This window comes from Polypterus senegalus, chromosome 13 (genome assembly GCF_016835505.1).
Source record: "Polypterus senegalus isolate Bchr_013 chromosome 13, ASM1683550v1, whole genome shotgun sequence".
In the NCBI taxonomy this organism is placed as follows: Eukaryota; Metazoa; Chordata; class Cladistia; order Polypteriformes; family Polypteridae; genus Polypterus; species Polypterus senegalus.
In genome coordinates this window covers 87993518-88016689 of record NC_053166.1, presented here as the reverse complement: position 1 = coordinate 88016689, position 23172 = coordinate 87993518, and the positions used below count along the sequence as shown (strand labels likewise).

At 37.6% G+C, this 23172-nt stretch overlaps 1 protein-coding gene across 4 annotated transcripts in view; it reads left to right on the top strand.

Annotated features, from left to right (window-relative positions):
- Positions 1-23172, top strand: part of LOC120541882 — a 147589-nt gene that overhangs the window by 57582 nt on the left and 66835 nt on the right. For 3 of the 4 annotated variants that reach the window (XM_039773828.1, XM_039773827.1, XM_039773829.1), the window contains exon 2: positions 2684-2775. In XM_039773828.1, coding sequence (XP_039629762.1) covers positions 2719-2775 — 57 coding nt within the window. In that variant the 5' untranslated portion in view covers positions 2684-2718. Of the gene's footprint in view, positions 1-2683; positions 2776-23172 lie in introns of those variants that run through there. The other variant, XM_039773830.1, reaches the window with a different exon arrangement.

The window sequence follows — 23172 nt, the reverse complement described above, 5'->3', positions numbered from 1 at the left end:
CTCATGTTCACACTTTGCCAGTAGCAGGATTTGAATCCACAACATCAGCATTTGAAGTTCTGGGTCCAAAGCCTTAACCACTACACCAAACTGTCTGCCAGTAATACTATCCCTTCAAATCTCCAAATATCGTATACAGGAAAGCACTTAGCTTAGTTAAGTATATAGTACTTCTGATATACCAACATCTTTATAACTGGTACCCTTAGTCTTATGAAATGTACTGGGTAACAGAGCCAGTCCATCTTAACAAAAAATGGCAGATGTCTGTGAATGTGCATTTCTGTCTGGTTAGTGTGTCTCTGTTATATTCCATTTAGAATGGGATTGTAAAAGCAGTGCTAATGTTTGTGATGCATCATTTGTTGGAATGACAAATGCAATGCAGTTTACTACTACATACATTACAAAATCCATTCCCATAAACAGCACACTGTAAATGTTAACACTGAATACACTGAGGTCTATGTTGTTTGCTTAGATTTCAACCTCTCATAGAAGAGCAGCACAGCTAGTTAATGTACTGTAGAATTGATCATCCTGTTTATTGCCTAATACGTTAACTTAAAATTTCTGAGTATATTTGCCAACTTCATTGGCCACTAGTGTAATGATACAGTATCAGAGTAGTAGCTTACTGAATGCAGTGACACCTGACATGACAGTTACAGAGGTAAGAAAAAAATCAGAGCAGAATGGTGAAAACAAAATCAAGAGGAGAAACACAAAAAAGGTCTCTACAGCTACCTATGTCAGTAAAAAGGATATACAGTATGTGTTCAATATTCATAGAAATTCTGGAGTCTCTCTTGACTGTATTCTTTGATTTGACTGGGTTAAATCATGGCTCTAAATTGGCTTGGTGTGTATCAATATAGCTCTATTCCTACCTTGTGCTTGATGCTGTCAGGATACACTTATTTGTAGGTAAGAAATGAAATAACGAGACACCGACTGTTTAGTTAGTAATATGTCTCATATGTAAACAATTGTAAACCTGAACCCATTTGTGTGGAAATGAAAGATTACAACTCAATATTAAAGACACTTACCATGCATTGTCATTTAAACATTCTTTCCTTCCAAACCAACTGATGCAGTTTGTGAGGTGAATGCTTGAAGTAGACTGAATTGGGCTCATAATTTAAAACAACTAAATTAGATTAAATAGATTATGAATACCAGGACAACATTTATATTGAGATGCATATCACTATTGTGAGCCAGGCTGTATTAGCGGAGTTAGGCTGCTTCACAATTGCCAACTGCACAAGAACTCCCTTCAATTATTTATTTAAAAGACTTGAAACCTATGTTTATATAGTGTTACACTACAATCCGAAAACTACACCAGATTTAAATATTATGAGCAGCACGATATCAGTTGTCTTCATATGTGTTGAGCCTGTGTAAGCCTTCCAACATTATACAATCGGGCTTCTGCTTGCCTTACACGAAATCTGCAACCCTCCCTGTATCTTTTAGATGAGACACTATTTTAACAAGATAATGGGTACAGTCACCCGAGTAAAAGCTAAGGGGTAGAAAGGATCGGGAATATAGCTGTGAAACATTTTAGGGATGCAGAGCTCATGAAAATGAGCATAGCATTAATTGGCCATGAAGGAATTTTACTGTCCCTAAGAGACTGGCTTCCATTAGTCATACAACGTTTTTAGCAAATTTTGTATTTGTTGTTGTAAAGAGGGTCTTAGTCCTGCAGTTGTGTATGAATTTTTATTTGCTGTTTGAGCAATCTACATAAAACAATTACTAGCTATAACCTTTCAAAGTATCAGAACTTTAAGGATTTCTCAGTTCATTGATCATTTATCACTGTTAAGTTTAAATCAGAAATGTGTTTGTAAAACTGTAGAAAAAGGACAGAATTTCCTTGATGTAATTAGCAGCAAGCCTCTGTGAGAAGAGTTCTCGAGAAGCATCTCCTTTAGATCCTTAGCAGACCCACTCTGAGCCTACATTGTCCTGCTGCCCTGCTCTTGCTATGAAGAGAGTAACAAAAAGTTCCCAAAGCCCACAACTGTTACGATACAGATAAAAGGAGTGGCTTCAAACTTACTTCACATTTAATTAGCTAATGTACAAATGTGTAGGCCTGTGTTAGCAATGTTGTCCTGCTTTCTCCCATGCAGAGGCAGTCATTCATCTTCTTCATTTATGACACCATTGCACATGTCCCAGCTAGCCCGTTGCTGAAAACATTGAGCTGTAAGGTGTGCATGTATAGTTCTTTATGTTATACAGTTGGACACCAGTGTAAATAAACACAGTATAACGTCATACCACTTTACTGGCACATGGAGTTAATGCAGAACTTAGGGCAACCTCCACGTGCTGTGCATGGAGAAGAATGAGGACAAGTACTACATTGTAATAATTCTTTGAAAAGTGATAATGGCTTCACATTGTAATATATAAAAAATATTCTTCCTTTTTATTATATTTGAGAATTTAAAAGTCACCTTTTTAATGTTAATCTGTGGAGGAAATATGGGACATTAAGTTAAAAATATAAAAATAAGCTGAGATTAATTGATCATTTCCACAGAAATAAGCAATTAACATTTTACTCAGCTGTTGAATACTCATTCAAGATTATGAAGTGTACTGTTGTGTTTAAAATGATCCAATGCTTTTTTTTTTTGTTTTTTTTTGTTTCTAGGAAGTCTGCGACTGTTTCGCTTCTGCAATGAGGAAATGAGTTTTTGGTCTGGAGGCTTTCGTCATGTTACACAAGGAGGGGAGCTTGCAATGGTGAGTGGCGAATCACTGTTGGGGTCACCTACTTTTTTCTGCCCACTATAAGCAGAAATGAGTGGAAACCCCAGTATTTATCTGAGGTGTACATTTGTTACGAGTAAGAAACATGGCCCAACAGACTGAGGAGATCCCTAGCTAAATGTGTTAAGAGTACCTTAAACTCATGTCTTACAGGGATTACAGCAGAGGTTATCAATTATCAGCAATGTCCATGAGCTGCACTGAGATACTGCTGCCTGCTTGCATTTGCCACTTATTTTATAGCAGACAAAAATGATGTCTTATCTCCTGTGGTGATGGTAATATTGTCACATGTACAGAGCAGTGAAATGTTTACTTGCATATCTTACTAGCATGCCATCACAGGGTCCACTTACACATGCACCAATACCCATGCCCATCCTACGCAGGCCAGTTTGGAATTAACGGTTAAATAAACATACATGTCTTAATGGACATGGAAGGAAAACTAAACTACCTGGAGGAATATCCATGCAGAAATTTGTAAAATGTGGAAACTCAATGCAGATCTGAACCCTGGGCACATAATCTGGTAGTCAGTAGCGCTAAACCACTGCAGTCAGCATGCCACCTGGTATACTGTACATATAATCTAATTGGAATATACTGTACATATGGCCTAAATCTGTATCAGGATAACTGCAGTATCACATTTGAAGACACTTCCTCCTTTGGGGTACAAAGCATCTACCCACTGTTCCTCTGTTTAAGGCAGGTCATAATATGCCAACCTGAAAAATTGACTAGCTTAGCTATTTTCATCTAATAGCATTTTCTGTTTAACTATGAATTCTTTTTAAGAAATAGTTTTGATGAGGTAATTATCCTGGATATATTTGTATGTAGGGCAAGAATGAGAGGACAGGCTTTTTTTTTGTACAGGGTGGCACAGAGAAACAGTAAATTTTGGAACTTGGTGTTAGCGACCCTGGGGTGTTTTTAATTCTTTGGGACCAATGCGACCTCGTTTAGAACCCCTTGCCATTAGTTATAATGGTGCAGTGGAGTGGTGCTCAATGAGCATTGGCCGTGAAAGCCTTTTATAAGAATGGTGATAGTGTGATTGCTGCACAAAGGAAATTTCACCATTTAGGACATCATGATCGTGTCCCGTCTGCTCATGCGATTACAACTTGGGTGCATAATTTCAAAGAAATGGGTTCAGCCTTGAAAAAGAAGTCCCTATTTGGCGCCACTTCACTTCAGCTATTCGATGATTGTTTGGAAGGCACGTCACTTCACACAACGGTGACATTCCGTGGCCTCCGAGATCCCCAGATCTCACTATTTGTGATTTTTATTCTGTGTGGACATCTTAAAAGCCAAGTGTACTGCACACGTCCTGCAATCATTGCTGAACTAAAAAGGAGGATTGAAGAGGAAATTACTGGCATTCCTCTTGACAGGTTACGTTGAGCAATGCAGAATTTCCATAACAGGCTGTCAGAATGTGTACGGAGAAATGGACAACACCTTCACGATGTTCTCTTCAAAACATCAAATGAACATTGATTACCATTATTAATTGCATATCCTGTACAATACATTTCATCATCAAATGTATTTTGTAATGTGTTTATTTGTGCATTGAACGTCAATTGAAAATATCTTGTTACCCTGCGCCATCCTGTATTTGCCTTTCTCTTTTCAGGTCCTTGCATAGCCATTTTCTTCTAGCTTCTCAGATATTTCTGTAACGACAGTTTTCAGTGCCCTGTCTGTGAGGACTGAGTCTGTGTCTGACCAATTCATATCCTCTGACTTCAGTATAATTTATTGCATTTTTTTCACTTGTAGGTTGCTTATTGACTGAATTCTTCAATGTTTGCTGTAGGCATGTTGTCTTTTGGCAGGCACAGGAAGCTTTTTTTATGACAATTATGGTGTGTTTTTTGGGATTAATGAGAAGTGTAGTGTGCAATAAAAAAGTTTTTTTTTATTGTATTGCGATTGCTGGCTAAGGAAATGTGATATTAAATTAGTGGTAGGGGGCCTGCTTTGTTTATGGAAGTGCTACAAATTATTTTTCGCACATAAATATTTATAATTTGTTAAGTGTTTTTTTTTTGTTCTTTATTTCGCCTTATACAATTTTTTGTATTAGGAATTTGTTAGTTTTCGCATATCCCTTGGGGTCAGAGCACAGGATCAGCCATTGTACAGCACCCCTGGAGCAATTACAGATTAAGGGTCTTGCTTAAGGGCCCAGCAGAGTAGGATCTTTTTTGGCAGTGACGGGTATTCAAACCGGCAACCTTCTGGATACCAGCACAGATCCTTAGCCTCAGAGCCACCACCCCGCCCCATTTAAAGTAAGTTTAAAGTAAGTTAGGGCTGTGGTCAGTCAAAGCCATTAACAGTAAGTATCCCGTATTTACTCGTGTACCACATGCTCTCATGTAAGACGTGCACCCTAATTTTTACAAAGAAAATTGCAAAAATCGTTTTGCCCCTTGTACGATGCACGTTGTGATTGTATAGGAAGCTTTTAGAGAGAGAGTGTGAGTGAGAAAGAGCGCAAAAGCGCGAGTGAGAGAGCGCGAGCAAGAAAGCGAGAGAGAGAGAGCGCGAGTGCGCGAGCATGCAAGCGAGCGAGACAGAGTGCGAGAGAGAGAGAGAGAGCGCGAGTGCATGACCATGCGAGTGGGAGAGTGAGCGAGCCCAAACAGAAGTAAACATTATAGAATTACATTTCCTCATCTATGATTGTGCACCTGATTTTCTAATGCTAATTTTCGAAAAAAAATGTGCGCGTGGTACACGCGTAAATACGGTAAACAGTTTACAGTAGCTTTTGGCATGATACTCTATTATAATACCAAAGTTCTTTTTTTTTTTCGTGGTCTTCTGCAGCTCATAGTAAGGATAACAAAATAGCTTAATGCATGTGAGAGAAAGTGTCTGCATGTGAATGAACTGAGTCCTGTCCTGTTGGTTCCAGAATTTTAACCACTGCTGCTAGGATACACTCGGGGTCCCTTTGGCTCAGTCCCAGAATAATCAGTTTTAGAAAATAAATGGATACTGATATTTGGTTTAAATACATATGTGAAGCTGAATTTTGCCGTCTTTACCATGATTTTGGCAGTATAGCGTAAATTAATACTTGTTTTCTTGCTGTAAAAATACCTGAGTTACTTAAAAAAATTATTTATGTTACTGCATTACTATGGAAAATTATTCCCGTTACTCCAAAAAAAAGTTCACTGCATTTTTTTGCAAAGTTATTGCCAATTTTGACAAATAAATTACTTGCTCCTGAAGTAGTTAAGCATGTGTGTAGCATGCACTGTTTGTAATCCAGTATATTTTACACTCATTATTTTAAGTAATGAGTAAAATAGCTATGTTTATTTTTAAAAGTAACGCCCCCCAGTACTGCTAATAGGTACATTTTCAGTTTAGAACAGGTGATAGAATATCTAGTTAAATTAAGAAAATACGAAAAAAATTTTATTAGGGCTAGTAGAGACATTCAGGTATTGCGAAAACAGCAATACTGCAATAGTATAAACCATCAACTTTATGGTGTGAACATTTAATGTGGTTTTAGTGACCAAGAGTAATTATTGATTTTGCTGAACTGCTAATGCAAGTACTGTAGTTGAGTGTCTGTAGTGAATAAAGATTTTTAATGGAAATCCTTATCTGCACCTTTAATCTGGTAATAGGCTTTAATATTCTTAGATGCTTAACTGTTAGTTACTACTTGCTTGTGGTAGCCATCCAATGTTCATTGTTCAGTGTTTTTGAGGGTTTCTTGAATTTCTGGATTTTGGCTTTCTGGACCATAAAGTTCTTCATTTTTTATTTCTTGTTATGATTCCCATTACTATTACTGTGGTTGCCCACTCAAATCTGGTAACGATATATTTCTCTCAAAGCTAGGAATGTGTAATGCTCTGTTGATATGCTCTCTGCAAGCAGCTTTGAAGGATTACACTGAGTAGCTGACATACCTTGTCTGAGAGAAGCTTGAATTATTCAGAATTTTCATCTTTTGGATTAAAAAATAATTTAAAATATTGCAAAATATGGGGATAAGCGCATCCCTGGTCTGAATTAAATGGGATAGAAAATGATATGCCAAATGTGGAGTAAGAATGGTTAGCTGACACAATTATAAAAAAAAAATTCATTCAATAAATTATTATTGTTGGGCTTAGCAACAGCAAACTTCCATTTAATTAAATATGTGAAAGTATTTTATTTAGAAAAGTGTTTAATTTGATTTATGATGTTGGAATAACTTTAAGTCTTTGTGTCTATACTTTAGTAAGTAGTTTTAAATGTGTTTTCAAGAGAAATAAAGATTTACAACTAAATTATAAATTGTGCACTTTATTAGGTTTGCTTTTTTTAGGTTTTACTTTTTTTCTGTCACTGCTATAATAAATAACGAGGAGTTTAGAGTTACTATCACCTATCTTGTGTTATTGCCGTTAATGAAAACTAAAATGAATTATGTTGTTAATGAAAAAATAATCATTTTGTTAACTAAAAAAAAAATGAAAATCTGTCTGTAAACTAAATGAAGATGAGAAACTGAAACTGTAAACAAAACTAGTTTTAGTAATTATCATTTCATCAGTCTCAGTGCATATTGTAGATGCAAGTGTGCAGTTGCCAGTATATTTATTGCGTATATTATTTAAAACCTGTCCAGACAGTAGTAAATCTGTTTAAAAATGAGCGTTGATTTGTGCACATGTGCCAGTATCCCTCTCTGCTGGCAATTTAATCTGTTGATTTCATTGGCCATAATTGACCATCAGTCACAGATATCAGAAAATGGCAGGCAAAGTTCACTAAATTAAAACATGCCACATGTTTGGAAGATACAGGTAAACAGTACAACAGGTAAAACAGTTTGAAAGAGCCATGAATAAGTTGTCAGGCTCATGAACAGATGTGCCTATACTGCACATTCAGTCAATAATTATACTGAAATATATATTTATATGCCAAAGAAAGAAGGAATTTCAGCCATTTTAACCTTACTTCACACAATTATTCCTTGTTGATTGAAGGTACCCTTGCATTGTCAGATGAAGCAGATGTGTAGTAATGAAATAAGCAGACGAGATACACAGATTAAGGGTTGGGGGAATTCCCTGTATAATGTTGGTCAGAACAATCTATCCAGACTGATACCCCGGTCAAAGTTATAAAAATCAGACATTTGACACAGAAATAAGGTTCGACGGGACTTTTATGGAAGTATGGCAGGAAGTGAAGTAAACAGAGGAAATGAGAATGATTTTGAAGATAAGTGAAGGAAATGGCAACCTAATCAGTAGCCAGAAATTAGGTAATCGGAAATGGACCAGAAGTGAAGCCATCAGGTTAGGATGGAAGTAACACCAGTTGAAAGGAATCCAGAAGTGGAGTTGTCTGCGACAGCTGGAATGGACATTACCCTGGTGGACCTCCAAAAGGTGCGGACTTTAGTCCTCTGTTTTTCTGCTGAAGAAGGGAGAAATGCATTATTTTGTTTTAAATCCCCTTCTTTTGTTCTTTCGCACTCTGTCAGGCTCGTTGGCTGCCCTCTGTTCGTGCGTGTGTGACAATTGTGGACGCGGCCCGGACACAGACAGGCGGACATGTTGTAACTCAACCACCACATGTTTATTATTTACAATATTTACAACAATTGTAATGGTCACACTGACCCAGTACAGTTCAAATAGTGCACAAACCCCAAACACACACAGCCCTGGCCACAAATGCCTTCTTTTTGGGCCGCCTCCACACTCTCCTCGTGCCTTGTCCTCCTTCCACCCGACTCTAGCGCTGAATGAATGGAGACGGCCCCTTTTAAACAGTCCCCGGATGAGCCCCAGGTGTTCCCGGCGTTCCTCCTGTGGCCATGCCCCAGCGTGGTGGAAGTGCCGGCTGTCCTCCCGGCAGCTCTCCGGGTGCCATCCTAAATCTTCCCCCCAGCACTTCCTGGTGTGGCGGAAGTGCTGGGGTAACAGGTCCCCAAGGCATTGGGGCGCCTCCTGGCGGTGACCACGGGCCCCTACAGGGTGGAGCTTCCATGCCCTGTACCCGTGGCCCCCGGAGCAACCAGGAAGGCGGCCACCACGTGATCCAGGGTGGGCTATAAACCTTTTCTCTGCTATTATTGTTATTAACACTGTTTAAGGTGTGACTTCAGCTTTATTTCAAAAAAAGAAACACAGTACGAATTCCCTGAAAAAATACACTTTCAAAGTTTTGAAATGGGTATATATCATTTATTCTGCATCAGGAGATATCAAAAATAAATAAAAGTATTTGTGTATTGTGACCTTACTGCTGGCAAAGAGAATCTCAAAAATAAAAGTGTTTTTAAAATTAAATAACAATTTTTTTATTAAATCCTAAACACATGAACCTTCATGGCACTGAGCTAAAACACAGCCAGATTTGATTGTTTCCAGACCTGAGAGGGACATACCAAGACCCGTCTGAGGGGGCATGAATACCTGAAGAAGCTGGCTATAAAATGCAGCCCCTGAACAGCGCATTAGGGGCACAGACAAAGCAGTTAAAGAGCACTTTGATCATGTATTCCGGTTGCTAACGTCCATCTGCTTCTTGCCTTATACCCAGTGCTACTGTGATAATTGCTGGCCCCCAGTGACCCTAAACAGGGAAGATTGAATTTACCCCTCAGGACATTCAGGATTAAATTTGTATTGTTTAAGCATTTAAGCATGATTAATTAAGTATAAGCTAAGACAGTTTACCATTAGGACACTGCAGTCATATTTGTATACTGTAATCTATACTAATAAAAGGCAAAGCCCTCACTGACTGACAGACTGACTCACTGACTGACTCACTCATCACTAGTTCTCCAACCTCTCGTGTAGATAGAAGGCTGAAATTTGGCAGGCTCATTCCTTACAGCTTACTTACAAAAATTAAGCAGGTTTCTTTTTGAAATTCTACGCGTAATGGTCATAACTGAATCCTACTTACGTACATCAGCACGCCTCCCACGTAATTGACTGCCTGCCCATATAAGGCCGTCCGTCACTCCGGTCTCTTGATTCCCTTCTTTGGCTGCTTAATCCACGGCTTCTCCACTGTTTTATTGTTCGTTTATTATGATTATTATAGTTATTGTGTAGGTATTTTAGACTGTTTACTGTTCAGGTACCCATTTCCATTATTTAATCCACGGCTTCTCCGCTGTTTTATTGTTCGTTTATTACGATTATACTGTAGTTATTTCTTGATTCCCTTCTTTGGCTGCCTGCCTGCCTATATTGCATCCTCCATCCGCACGCCTCCCACGTAATTGACTGCCTGCCCATATAAGGCCGTCCTTCACTGCAGTGTCTTCATTCCTTTCCTTGGTTCGCCCCAAAAGCAGCCTTTTTATTTAATCCACGGTTTCTCCGCTGTTTTATTATTACGATTATTATAGTTATTGTGTAGGTATTTTAGACTTAGTTTACTGTTCAGGTACCCATTTCCTTTTTTTAATCCGCGGCTTCTCCACTGTTTTATTGTTCATTTATTACAATTATAATTATTTCTTGAAACTTTTAAGTGCTGAGTCTTAGCTAACATTAAATAAAGCCGCTGACATCGCAAGATCGCACGAGATAGCACAAGCACAGCTGACAACCTTCGATGCATGTACTCCGAGTGGCTCACGTGAACTGACTGAACGCAGTACGCAGACAACAAGCAAGAGCTCCAAAGAGAGCTGAACAAAAAACGCATTACTCAACTGACAAGGCAGCAAAAGAATATGAAGCAAGTGACGCATGAAAGCATATTCATAAGTGCAGCTACTGCGGAAACAAAGCACACGGTGGAAAAAGTCAATGTCCAGCTAAAGGAAGACAGTGTAAAAAATGTGTTGTAAATTAAACCACTTCGCTAAAGTTTGCAGGACTGGGAAAGGTAAACCCGTGCATGCAGTGTGTGATGTCTCAGATAAAGAGGAAGACGAGCTGTTTATTGATGCAGTAAGAAAGGAACAACCCTCTGAAGCTGAACAAGCCTTTGTAGACATATCAATAGGAAAGCAAGGTGTAAAGCTTAAGTTTAAATTAAGTTCATAGACACGCTGCCGCTAAATATTCGCATGCAAATCCACAACTTAATACTGGGAATGCCTGTTAAACATCTTAGATTCACGAGTAGCGATTTGGATAGTGAACACTTCGATGAATGAAACCTGTCATCTTTACAACGGTTGACAAACACGGAATGTAACTTGAACACAACACATCCTCCAAATACGAACCTGATTGAAAGAAATAATGATAATCAAATCCTTGATGACAGCAACATTCATAACAGTTACAAAACAATTACATTAACAATCAAGTTACGTTATTTTTAAAATGTTTCCTTTTCTTTTTCATAACTTCTTTAACACACTACTTCTCCACTGCGAAGCGTGGGTATTTTGCTAGTTAATTATAAATGAGAAATTTTATGTAGCTATAACTATTTGTAACATTAGTAACGTCTTGGGAATATTTTACCTCGATTTTATGATAACTTGATAAAAAGTATCATTTGCTGTCAAAAATATGAATATTTCTGTGTTATTCCAAACCTTTAAATGCTGGTGCATGTTCCCTACACATAGCAATGTAAGTACTAAATCCTGCAAACAGAGCCTTATTAATTCATCTTTTTTGCAGTAAGTACAGGAAATGAGCATACACCCAGAAAAAAAATAATGAAGGTATCTGACATTCATTATCTTTTCAAAGGGTGATGCAAAGGAAATGGACGCTATTGTGATGAAAGGAAATCACCAAAACAAATGTAAAGATTTGGGGATTGGCCCCGTATATTGATTTTCCAGGTCAAGATGATAAATGTAATATTTTATCAGACATTCGACAAACTGTTGTTGCTTCTGGCGGTTTTTATACAAAAATGTATTCAAAATCGCTACAGGAAGTGACGTCATCAATGGGAGCCAGACGTGACGTCATCATAGCGGGACCAGAAGTAATGTCATCAATGGGCACCGGAAGTGACGTCATCATGTTGGGACCGGAAATTACGTCATCAATGGGACCCGGAAGTGTTGTTATGGGTGGTGAAGTGTATGATGAACCATAGTCTGTGGAGTTTATTGTTTCTGGTATACGATTATTTCTCTTCTTTAGCTCTGCAGGGTCAGAAAGAGAGGCATTAATACAATCATACAACCCCCCTATCTTGTAACCATTCACTCACCTCTGGGCCTGTTGATTGCCTCCTAAGCGCACGTTTGTGACACTATATACACTAGTATTTCTTAGACTAAGGGTTGCTGACATGTTTATAACAGGTCACCACATGATTATCTAGTAAAATTAGCTTGGTTCTGTTGTGAGTCATATACTGTGCTCTGTTTTGCCTACTTTTTAGTGCTGTAGCAGTCTGAGACAGAGCCTATAAACCATGGCATTGCCATATCACAGAGGCTTTCATTTCTATAGTATGAAAATACAAGTAATATTCTACATGACACCAGTCTGTGAAGCAATCAGACCGAGATGACTGACAAGCAAAGACACATGTAAGAGGAGAGAATGACAGATGAGCATTAGTGTAAAATGTTGAAATTAAAAACATTGGCGAACTACAATGATGTGATCATTTTTGGGGTGTTGTGGGGTGGTGAGTCACTATAGTAAGGGTTTATATAATGCTGTGAAAAACCAGAGGAAGAGCAACAGAGAGATGAGCAGACAAGGTGCTCATCTACTCTCTGGAATCAACAGTGCGGGGCTGGAAATCTAAGTTGATCAAAGACTTACTCATTTAAATGTCAGGTCTGTACACATACGGTAATTACAAAGTAATGGTGGCTGAGAATCTGCCATTTGGGAATGCTAGATCTTATCAGCTGCCAGAAGTGGACTGTGTCCACCAGCGAATAAGACCAGAGCTGCCACAGCAATATCTTTGCCAGGTGTCCATTTAAAGGCTGAATTTGGGGAAGGCTGGGTGGAAAGGTCCTATTATATTTCAGCATCTCAGTAATGAAGAAGTGGTGCTGTACACTAACAAGAGGAGTAGGGAAGGTGGAAGAGGAAGAGCTGCACACCAGCCCCCTCTGGGTGTGAGCGTCTAATCTCTTTCTGCAACTGATAACTGGCTTCGACTGGCAAATTCTAAGCCTGTGATGCAGGGGCTCAGCTTTATACACTCTTGGGGTAAGTGCCATCCAACATTGGGTGCTACAGCTCCGTGATGTCACATTAGCCTCACAAAGCAGCGGAGGGTGCCATGGCAAATTTTCACCAAACAATTTGGCAAACAAGGTCACCAGTAAACACCGCAAACTTGGGCCAAAAATGCTTCTTAAAGCTTTGTAGAACTCATCAGTGCCTCATCATGTGTGCCATACAATGAATCCAAACTTGAAACAGATGTACAAAGAAGACTTTCTTTAAGTTTAATTTGCCTCAGCGAGGATGAACTCTTTTAACATTATGCAAAAGTAGTCAATAAATTTCGGTCTACTGATAATCTGAATCATTTCTTTGTTTGGCCATTGAGAAGTGAAAAAATAGAAGAGAATATAAAAAAGATGAGACAGCCTGTAGAGTGAACTACTTCTGCGTACAGCAAAGTGTTATTTGGCAGTGTTAAACACTTCAGACTGGATAGTTTGTCAAATTCTTCATCAAGATTTATCTTATCATTCATACAAAATACAAACATCACATACATTTTTAGGAACAGTTTAGCAATTGTATGTCTATTTTTGTACCATTGAGTGTGTGGTAGGCCACACTTACTCATTAGGGCAATTTACTTTTATCCATTAAATTATATTTTTTGAATGTGGAAGGAAACTGAGTACTTGCAGAAAACCTGGATAAACACAGGAATAACATGCAGCCTCCACACAGATAGTGATCAAACCAGAATTTGAAATCAGGTTAAAGGTGGTAATTGTACTAACGAAACATACAGCTAAATTACAACCATACAATACAATGCAATGTTAATACATATGTCCATTTCCTAATTTTTTAAAATTCAGCTACAATCAAAGATGTAAAAGCTGAAGTATTCAGGCTATGTGAATATCAATTGGCAGAAGCTGCAGGCATCTACAGTTCCTTCTGTGCCAGTGACCAGTTCCACTTCAAATTTCTCAAATGTTAAGAGATCGTAGAAATATAAGAAACTCTTAAACTGACACATAATAAACTGTTGAAAAGATTGGGTGGAATCAACTGTCTTAAATGTTGTTCCAAATCTTGGTTGACCCATTCACTCTGTTACACTCTAGAAAATATCCTGAGGTTAGTTTAAGACCGGTCTATTCAATTACAAATTCAGTTGGGTCAAATTTTCAAAACAGGAAATTTGTCAGGGCCAGACATTTTCAGTGGCCGGTAAGCAGCAGGTAATGTCAAATTTTAAACCAACACAAATGAATGTATTGAAATACATGTAAAGTTTATTCATTGTTTGTCTTTTAAATTTCGTGACATCTGACGTATGCACATACTGCATAAAAAAATGAAAACTATAATTGAACAGATTATTAGGTAGTAGCAACACTTTTTTCACTTTTGAAATAAAAAATTAAATATTTTGTTCACATCTGACTCAGGCACATCTCAAAGTGCACAAACTAAAAAAAAATGCATAGTATTAGCAATAAAATTTGTTTCCCTTTTGAAATAAAATAAATATTTTGGTCATATATGACCCAGGCACATCACTAAGTGGATTTAACAGAATAAGAAAATGACTATCAAGTACACAAACCCATAACAAGTGATAAGTGACTAGACACATGAATACAACTTCTGCTGTGCACTGAGTGAGCACAGATTCATTTTAAATCACCTAGCAGTGCCATTTTTGTAAACGCAAAAGGTAGTGGTATGCATATGTTGTTTTGGAATCAAGTCTGAGGTACTGTGAAGGTTTCTAGATTCTAAGAGCCCTAGAGCTACATATTTTTTTTGTTTGCTGAAAAAACATAATGTTTAATAATAATTCTTTACATTTATATTGCACTTTACTCACTACTCAAAGTACTTTGTAGACTCCACCAAGGGATGACCTGGGACGCAAAACCATGAATTCCTTATTCCAAGGCAGCAACAGTACTATTGCACCACCTGTGAAGATGTACCATACTGCATAATATTGTGCTTGACAGTTTAAAATTCCACAGAATTTCTGAAATCAAAGAATAGAGAGACGTTAATAGCGAGCTCAACATTCTACAAAAAAGTTATGTAGTCCCGCAAAGCAATCAGTGCTTAATTTGTCTGAGTTTTAAAGAAAATTCCAAACTTCTTGCATGTTTTCATCAGATGCAGTCTTCCTAATTTGTTCTTTGCTTCGAGTGTCAATGGCTGATTGTTGTCCTCTTAACAGCCATGAATCTGTAGTATTGAAGCATGTGAGGGGAGTACCAACCACTCATATGAAGAGAAGTACAGAGACAGTGCTTGTCAGTAATGAGGCTCTCATTGGAGTAATAGATTCATTTGTGAAAACCCATATTTGCACTCACTTAATAAAACTAGAATACAACTAAGACTCAGCACACTATTTATTATAGAATCATTTAATATGTACTTCCTGCCACGACCAGCTGTCCTGGCCAAGGTGCCAGTACACCAAACTGGAGCGTATTATCACAAAAAAAGAAAAAAATCACTATCATAGACTATTGCCACCACTTCTAGATACACATCAACACACTGCATTATAGGTTGAATGTTTCTAGGCTATGCAGAGTGTTGCATTCAATATCTGTACTTCTATAAGAGTTTATGTATGAATTTTTGAATGATTACAAATGTGTTTTTCTCTGCGTTTTAGGCAGGACCACGGGCTGGGCCACTCGGAGGTTGCTTCTGGACTGCATGTGGCCCACAGGCCGCCATTTGAATAGGCTGGGATTAAGATGTATGCCAAAAATATTAACACAAAAATACTTACACAGTTGTCAGTCACAATCAGATATTATTGCTTTTGAGAATCTATGGAGGCAGTCACATTCTTTAGCTAAAGGGAGTCTCCTTAACTGAACAGACAGTCTATATTAACCAAATTATTAACCAAAATTATAGTAAAGCTAAGAAAAATAATAACAGTAATAAGTAAAATAAATGTATTACAACTAATAATAAAAAAGAAAAAACAAGTGTATTAAATATACTGCATATACAGTAAATAAGCTACTAGAAGCAGATCTGAAGGCAGGGGGAAAGCACAGAGTCCAGAGTCTAGACAGCCACGTGATAGAGGGTGTTAAAGAACCTGTCAGAACTGGTTTGGATGCTACAGTACCTTCTGCCAGATGGAAGTGGGGCAAAGAAACCATGGGAGGGGTGGGAGCTTCCTTCACAATGTTATATACTTTGTCGATACAACACTTTATAAAGACATAAAATTTAATTTAAAGGCAGAGAGGTCCCAATGACCTTTTCGGCTGTGTGCACTATCCAATCGTAGAAACTTACAGTCAGGGATGCTGCTGTTCCCAGACCACACAGTGATGCAGCTGATCAGAATACTCCAAATGTTGCCTCTGTAGAATGTGGTGAGAATGTGGAGAGATAGGCTTGTTTTGAAAGTAGTGGAGACACTGCTATGCGTTCTTGGCCATGGAGGTAGAGTTAATTGAACAAGAAAAATCAGCTGCCAAGTACACATCAAGGAATTTGATGTTATTGACCAATTCCACCACAGAGCCTTCGATGTGCAGTGGGGTGTGCCCAGCATGGGACTACCTGAAGTCTACAATCATCTCTTTTCATCTTGTCCACATTGAAAAGAGAAAGATTGTTTCACATGCATTAGTTCTCCAATCGTTGGATCTCCAGTCTATAAGCTGACTCCTCCTTATTGGTGATACGACCCACCACTGTTGTGTCATCCACAAGCTGTATGCAGCCATACAATCGTGATTCAGCAGAGTAAACAGAACACAGCCCTGGAACACACCAATGCTCAATATGATGGTACTGGAGATGGTGTTTCTGACATAAACTACTGTATGTCTCTGTCAGGAAATGCAGGATCCAGTTGCATAGGGAAGTGTTGAAGCCTAGCAGGCCCAACTTCCTTATAGGCTTTTGAGGGATGGTGGTGTTTAAGGCTGAGCTGAAGTCAATGCAAAGCATTTTAGTGTCTGTTGTGTCCAGATAGGACAGGGCCACATGAAGAGTAGATGATATGGCATTATCAGTGGAATGATTATGGCAATAGGCAAACTGGAAAGGATTGTGTGATATGGGAAGTCCGACTTTCAAGAAGCCAAGATTAGCCTCTCAAGGTACTTCATGATGACAGGTGTGAGTGCTATAGGGCAATAGTCATTGATGCAAGAAACAGAGGACTTCTTTGGCATGGGTATGATGGTGGTGGTTTTGAATCACTTGGGTACATCTGCTTGTCTCAGGAAAATGTTAAAGATGTCTGTAAAAATATCCATCAGGTGGTTTTCACATTCCCTGAGCACTCAATCAGGTATGCTGTATGATTCAGCAGCTTTGCATGGGTTACATTCAACAAAATTCTTCTCACATCAGTAGTGGGTATGCATAATATGCGTTTTTTATTTTGACTTAAAGTTCATATCTATTTGCATTATAATTCATCTTTTTTTGTGTGTGTTTGTACTGTATGTAAACCTTTTACCACCATAGATTATTGGAACATTTGTTTGTAGTTGGCACATCGCCATGTTATGCTGCATGTTATTTACTGTTGGAAATGTGCTGTTAGAGTTTCACATTAAAAACTGTTTTTGCTAGACTTTCTGCATATCATTACATCTTACCCCTGATTATATAAAAGCCAGATTAAATCCTATAGATGCTAACTAGACTGGAACTCTCGCAATTACCATCCCGCACCTACCTTTTGACTTGGAATCCAGGATAGACCTTTCAGTCGTAGTTATTGTGCTGTGGGATTCACTGCTGCACTCGCTACTTTTTTCTCCTTGTATGGTGCTGGAGTCTTTCATTTTTGTTTGCACACATGGCTGCTTGGACACAGACTTTTGTTTCTTCACATCTATTTTTTGTAAATACACACACATTAAGGTTACATGTGCTTGCAAGCATGTAATTCATCACTATAATTTAAAACAAATAAGCCAAATAAAGAAAGTGAAAATCTAAACATTTACTAGCTAGAGGCTAATTAAACATATTTTTTAGTTGTCTATCATAAAATTCTGTGTCATGTGCAAGCATTTAATTTGCATTGTAGAGGGCTGAACTTTTGACTTCGATTATTCCTCACTTCAAAGTAAAATTTATGTCGTTATGTCTAGTCTAGAAAACATTGTGTTCATACAGTATATCTGTATAAATTATGCTGAATTAACATTCTGCTTACTGAGCTGACAGCAAGACTACCACTTCCACAGAGCCTGTAGTGGTATGTTAACTTTTCAAATGTTTGTGCATCACCATTGTGCCATACGAGGTCAGACCTAAATATTTTAAAACTGATAACATTTTTTCTGCATTTAGAATACAGTGTTCCCAAACTCAGGATGTTTTAGGTCGCACCATCTTATGTGTCACTTGCTTTCTGTCTGCCATTTTAATTGTGTTCACAATTGAATGAAGTACTGACACAATTGTGTGTCACATTATACTCAGTATAATGACGAAACCAACTAATTAATGAAAGTGATTTGCTGCTAACGCTTTTAATGATGGATCATTACCAACTATGACGATTAGTTGTAGCAGCCCTACTTTGATTAATCAGTATACAAAGAACCACTATGGCTGCAAGTCTGATATAGGATTTACAGCCTTATTCTTACTCCACAGATAAATTAAGGATTTGTACCTGACTGAAAATCCCATTATAGGTGACTGCCCAGTTAGGCAGTCAGTTTCCTGGTATAGTGTTATTGGGATTAAGTATATGTATAGTTTAATTATGTATATGTTTTTTTTATGCTGTTGGTTCTATATGCATGATTATTTTTTTATTGACCTTTGATTTACAAAAGTTTTATTTTATTTACATCTTGTTTTTATTATTTCACATAATCATTATCATATGACTGTAGTGGGCTGGCACCCTGCCTGGGGTTTGTTTCCTGCCTTGCCCCCTGTGTTGGCTGGGATTGGCTCCAGCAGACCCCCGTGACCCTGTAGTTAGGATATAAGGGGTTGGATAATGGATGGATGGATGGATTATCATGTGATGGAGTCTCAAACATGGTGAAAAGGAATATAGGCCTCCAAAAAGCTCCAGAATGGTAGACCAGGATCTTCATTGGCAATAAAAATATGCTCAAAGAGCAGGAAGGAAGCTAAACCAGTTGCCTAAAAGGTTGTCTAAGTCCAATCCAATCATAATCTACTAATCCAGTGTTAATTTTGACAATACAGTTTGATTTAGTTTTAGTCTTAGTCTCCTAAATAAATTGTGTTTTAATTTTAGTCACATTTTAGCCATTTAAGTTTGGTTAGTTTTAGTCTAGTTTTTGTCAACAAAAAATAATTTTAGTCAAGAAAAGGTACATCAGTTTCAGTCAACTAAAAGTAAAAGTGAAGTCACAAGCAGATGGATACCTTGTTTAACATATAAATATGGACAGAGTAATACCGTACCTCTAAACTGTTATACTAACGTACACTAATGAACCAAACCACACGTAGGGATTATTGAACATAAAATGAAGTGTAGGTAATACTAAAAATAAAAATTCAAGCAATATTATACCTGTACTGTTGAATTAGTGAATTCCAAAATAATTTAGTATACTTACATTTAAACAAACTGTTTTTGAAACAAAATACTTTTAAAATCTGGTTTGTCAGAGAGTCACTCTGTTAGATTTGCAACGTTTACTGTTGTAAGATTTATATTTACATCATTAGCTTGTTAAAAACTCACTAGAGGGTAACATTTAACAGATGAGTCAGTTTTCTACATTAGTCCAGTATTTCAGAACTCTTGTCAAAGAGCACTTGCTGTGCTGTTTCCAATGTGTCTCACATGAGTGATCAGACTTTGTTATTGCTTAGCCTGATTGCAAATCCAGAATTAGAAAAGTTACATCTAGTCAATTAATTGTAAATGAGAGACTGCATTACATTGACTAACGTACCATTCTAATATATGAAATAGGTGCTTTTACTGCATTCTTCACATTTTAAAGGTTATGCTCATACACATTAGTTTGCCCTCAAAAACCAAACAAATAACACAAATTTAATGTTTTCAGATTCGTATTCAGCATTGAAACAATGCTATTTTGCCATACTGTACATGTACATATCGTATTAATTGGGAGATGCGCGTCAAGCACTGAAATCCTAAAGACATTTTATGTTAGTATTAACAAATACAGCTCATTTCATCAATGATGCAGACAAGGCAAATAGCCTCTTCATTTGAAACTTGCCTCGATTTTTCATAGCTGCCATTGTGCGAGGTTGTTTCGCTCGCAACCCTGAACTGTATCCACCACTGACAAAATGGATGGATGTGTAGACGAACTGGTGTAGATGTGCTCATTATATTCAAAAAACGAATATGAAGCTTCCATTCCTTTATTGTGCCTGTGTAGGACACTGTATTAAAAGTGATTAATCATTTCATCTGCTGTAACAAATGAGTGACATTACAAGCTAAACAGTTACAACTCACAGGCTGAGCGCATCTGATTGCGCTATCAAAGCTGCACAATTCCATTTCTTAAGTAACTCGTAAAGGGATAAAACTGGCAACAAGAAAATCCTCTGTGTATGTATGTAGGATTTTCTTTTTTCCATTGACACGAGCGTTTCCCCCAGTCACACTTGACACATTAGTATTAGCAGGGTGAACGAGAGCCAGAGACATTATTGGTGTCGGGCAAGTCGACCACCTAGATAACATTACATACCTTGGCATGAATCTCAGGATGGCGCTTCTCTAGATGCCTCTGCAAGTTTGTGGCGTTCTTTCCTGTGAGCTTCATTCTACGTGGCTTACTCTTGTTTTTATATATCAAAACGATAGCTGAATCTACTCTTTCGGGGTGGCCAGCTGCGATCCTGGAGAGGCTTTTATTCCAACCCATTTGGTTAATTAGAAGCCAATCCTCACCATTAACAGATATTGTTTAATTTCATGGCTTGTTAGTGTTTTAACTCAACCATGTCAGTTCATTCTTAAATCGTAGATTTTTTTTCAATTCTTCACTTTCTCTTCAGCTTCCTTCTGAGTACTTAATTAAACCAAACAGTGAATGATAAATACACATGTGTGGAAATGGAGACAAGCTAGATGTGTAACTGCTGCTTCCTTTGTCATTTGCATCTTATTGCTAATAAGGAGCAGTTAAAACAATGAATATAGCGATTTAAGACTAAAATAACCAATTAAGGGTTCAAAATCATAACAAGTGAGAGTATCCAGCAGAGAGTGCTCTTTCTCCCTGGAATGTGTTTCTTGATGCAGAATTGACTAAAACCCAAATACTAAACCTTTTGTACCCAGACGGAAAATTGTTACAAGAAAGAGAAATATGGTACAAAAAGAGATATATGTTTTTAACTTGCTTTAACAGGTAACATTCATTCCCAGAAATCTAATGCATAACCCTGTATACATACATATTTCGGCCTGAGAGAAGTATTGAGAAGTCTCAGCTAAGTTGGAGAATGCTGACAAAATCAGATGTCCCATCCAGCAACTAAGAATGTCGGTGGTATAGTGACGCCTCTGACGTTGTGTTGGATCCTCATCATTACAGGCACTCACATAATTACATATTCATAGAATTCATGTCAGAACTGGCTGGTTATTAATACCTTCTTAAACACTGGGTTCTGTAATCATATTGGTTAAGCAGAAATCAGCACTTCCCAAAACAACCTGCTTTTGTCATTCACATGTTTTTGTCTCCCTATGTCCCTAACCTGACTTACAGCTGTCATTTCTGTCTTTCTCTCTCTCAGCTGCATTGCATTGCAATAAATTTCACAAATTACATTGGCACAGATAATCATCTTGCTACAGTGAGACAACTAAAATGAAGCAGAAAAATGTCGCTTGAGAAATAAGTGCTTCATCAGTAATGAATGATTTCTCATGAAGCAGTTGGGTTAGAACAAAAACCTGAAGCCACTGCAGCCTTCCGGGCCTGACATTGATCGGCCCTTCATTTAAATGAAGTTAATCAGTATCTAAAACTAGTCACCACTTAAGAAAACAGTTGGAATGAAAACCTATAGCCACTGTGGCTCTCCATGATCATAGTTGGCCACCCCTGTACTATTCAGATGTTGAATTTTACATGAGAAAATAAGCCTATTACTAATTATATTATGTCTTTTAAATTGGCACATACAACATAGAATGATACTGGGTAAATGTCATCTTTACATGATAATATCAGTGGATTAGAAAGATTCAATGAAAACTAACATGCAATTTTGTGACATATGAGAGAATAAACAGAGTACCTGGGAAAAAAAATCTATGGGAACAGACCAGGAACATGGAAACTCCACTTAGATAGCAACTATTTTGTGATTGAAGCTCTAAAGTAATGGCAATAACAGCTACACCACCTTAGAAACCATAATAATTCAATTAGCTGAAGTGCTAACTGCAATGTTTTACGGTTAACCTTGCATGCCAATGTGTCTCTTTTCAATTTATAACATCTCTTCTTTACTTGCAGGTTACAGAGATCAGTGATTGTAATCATGAAATAAGATCTTAAACTTACTCTTAACAGTGGAAGATTTTTTTTGTTCTCTGATTATCATTGCTTAGTTTAAAGTTGTGTCATTTCTTGTTATTGGTATTAAACAACTCCCACTTTTTGAAATGTCTTGTAAGAATGTAGGAATACAGGTTACTAAAGCAAACAGCTTCATGCAACATGGATAATATGGATAAAACATTTGTCAAATGGTCTACTGTATAAAATGTTTTAATCTTAGATAAGGATGGATGTATATATATGTTGTGGCCCGATAGGCCCTGGTAGGCTGTAAAACCATGACTTTCTTGATATTAAAAACCACAACTTTCTTGATATTTTAGTTTATAATTTAAAAAAACGGAATAAGAATATTGAAAATCTAACAACATGACATTAAAGTTCAATAAATTCTGAAAAGAATGATACCAAACATATATATGTAGGTTTTAAAATAAGCCTGATTTAAAGCGTGACAAAAAACGTGACATAGAATCATTGCACTTTTAGGCTTAGGATTTAATATACAGTATACAGTATATACAGTAGAGTAGATGTACAGTATATATTGTCACACACATGCGAGCAGGAGGCATCTAAAGGGCTTAAGTAATGGTAATAACACATCCGACCAGGGGCTGGTGGGATGCACTGACTGTCTTTCTCAGCTCCCTGCAGACCTTTCCCGAGAAATCCTG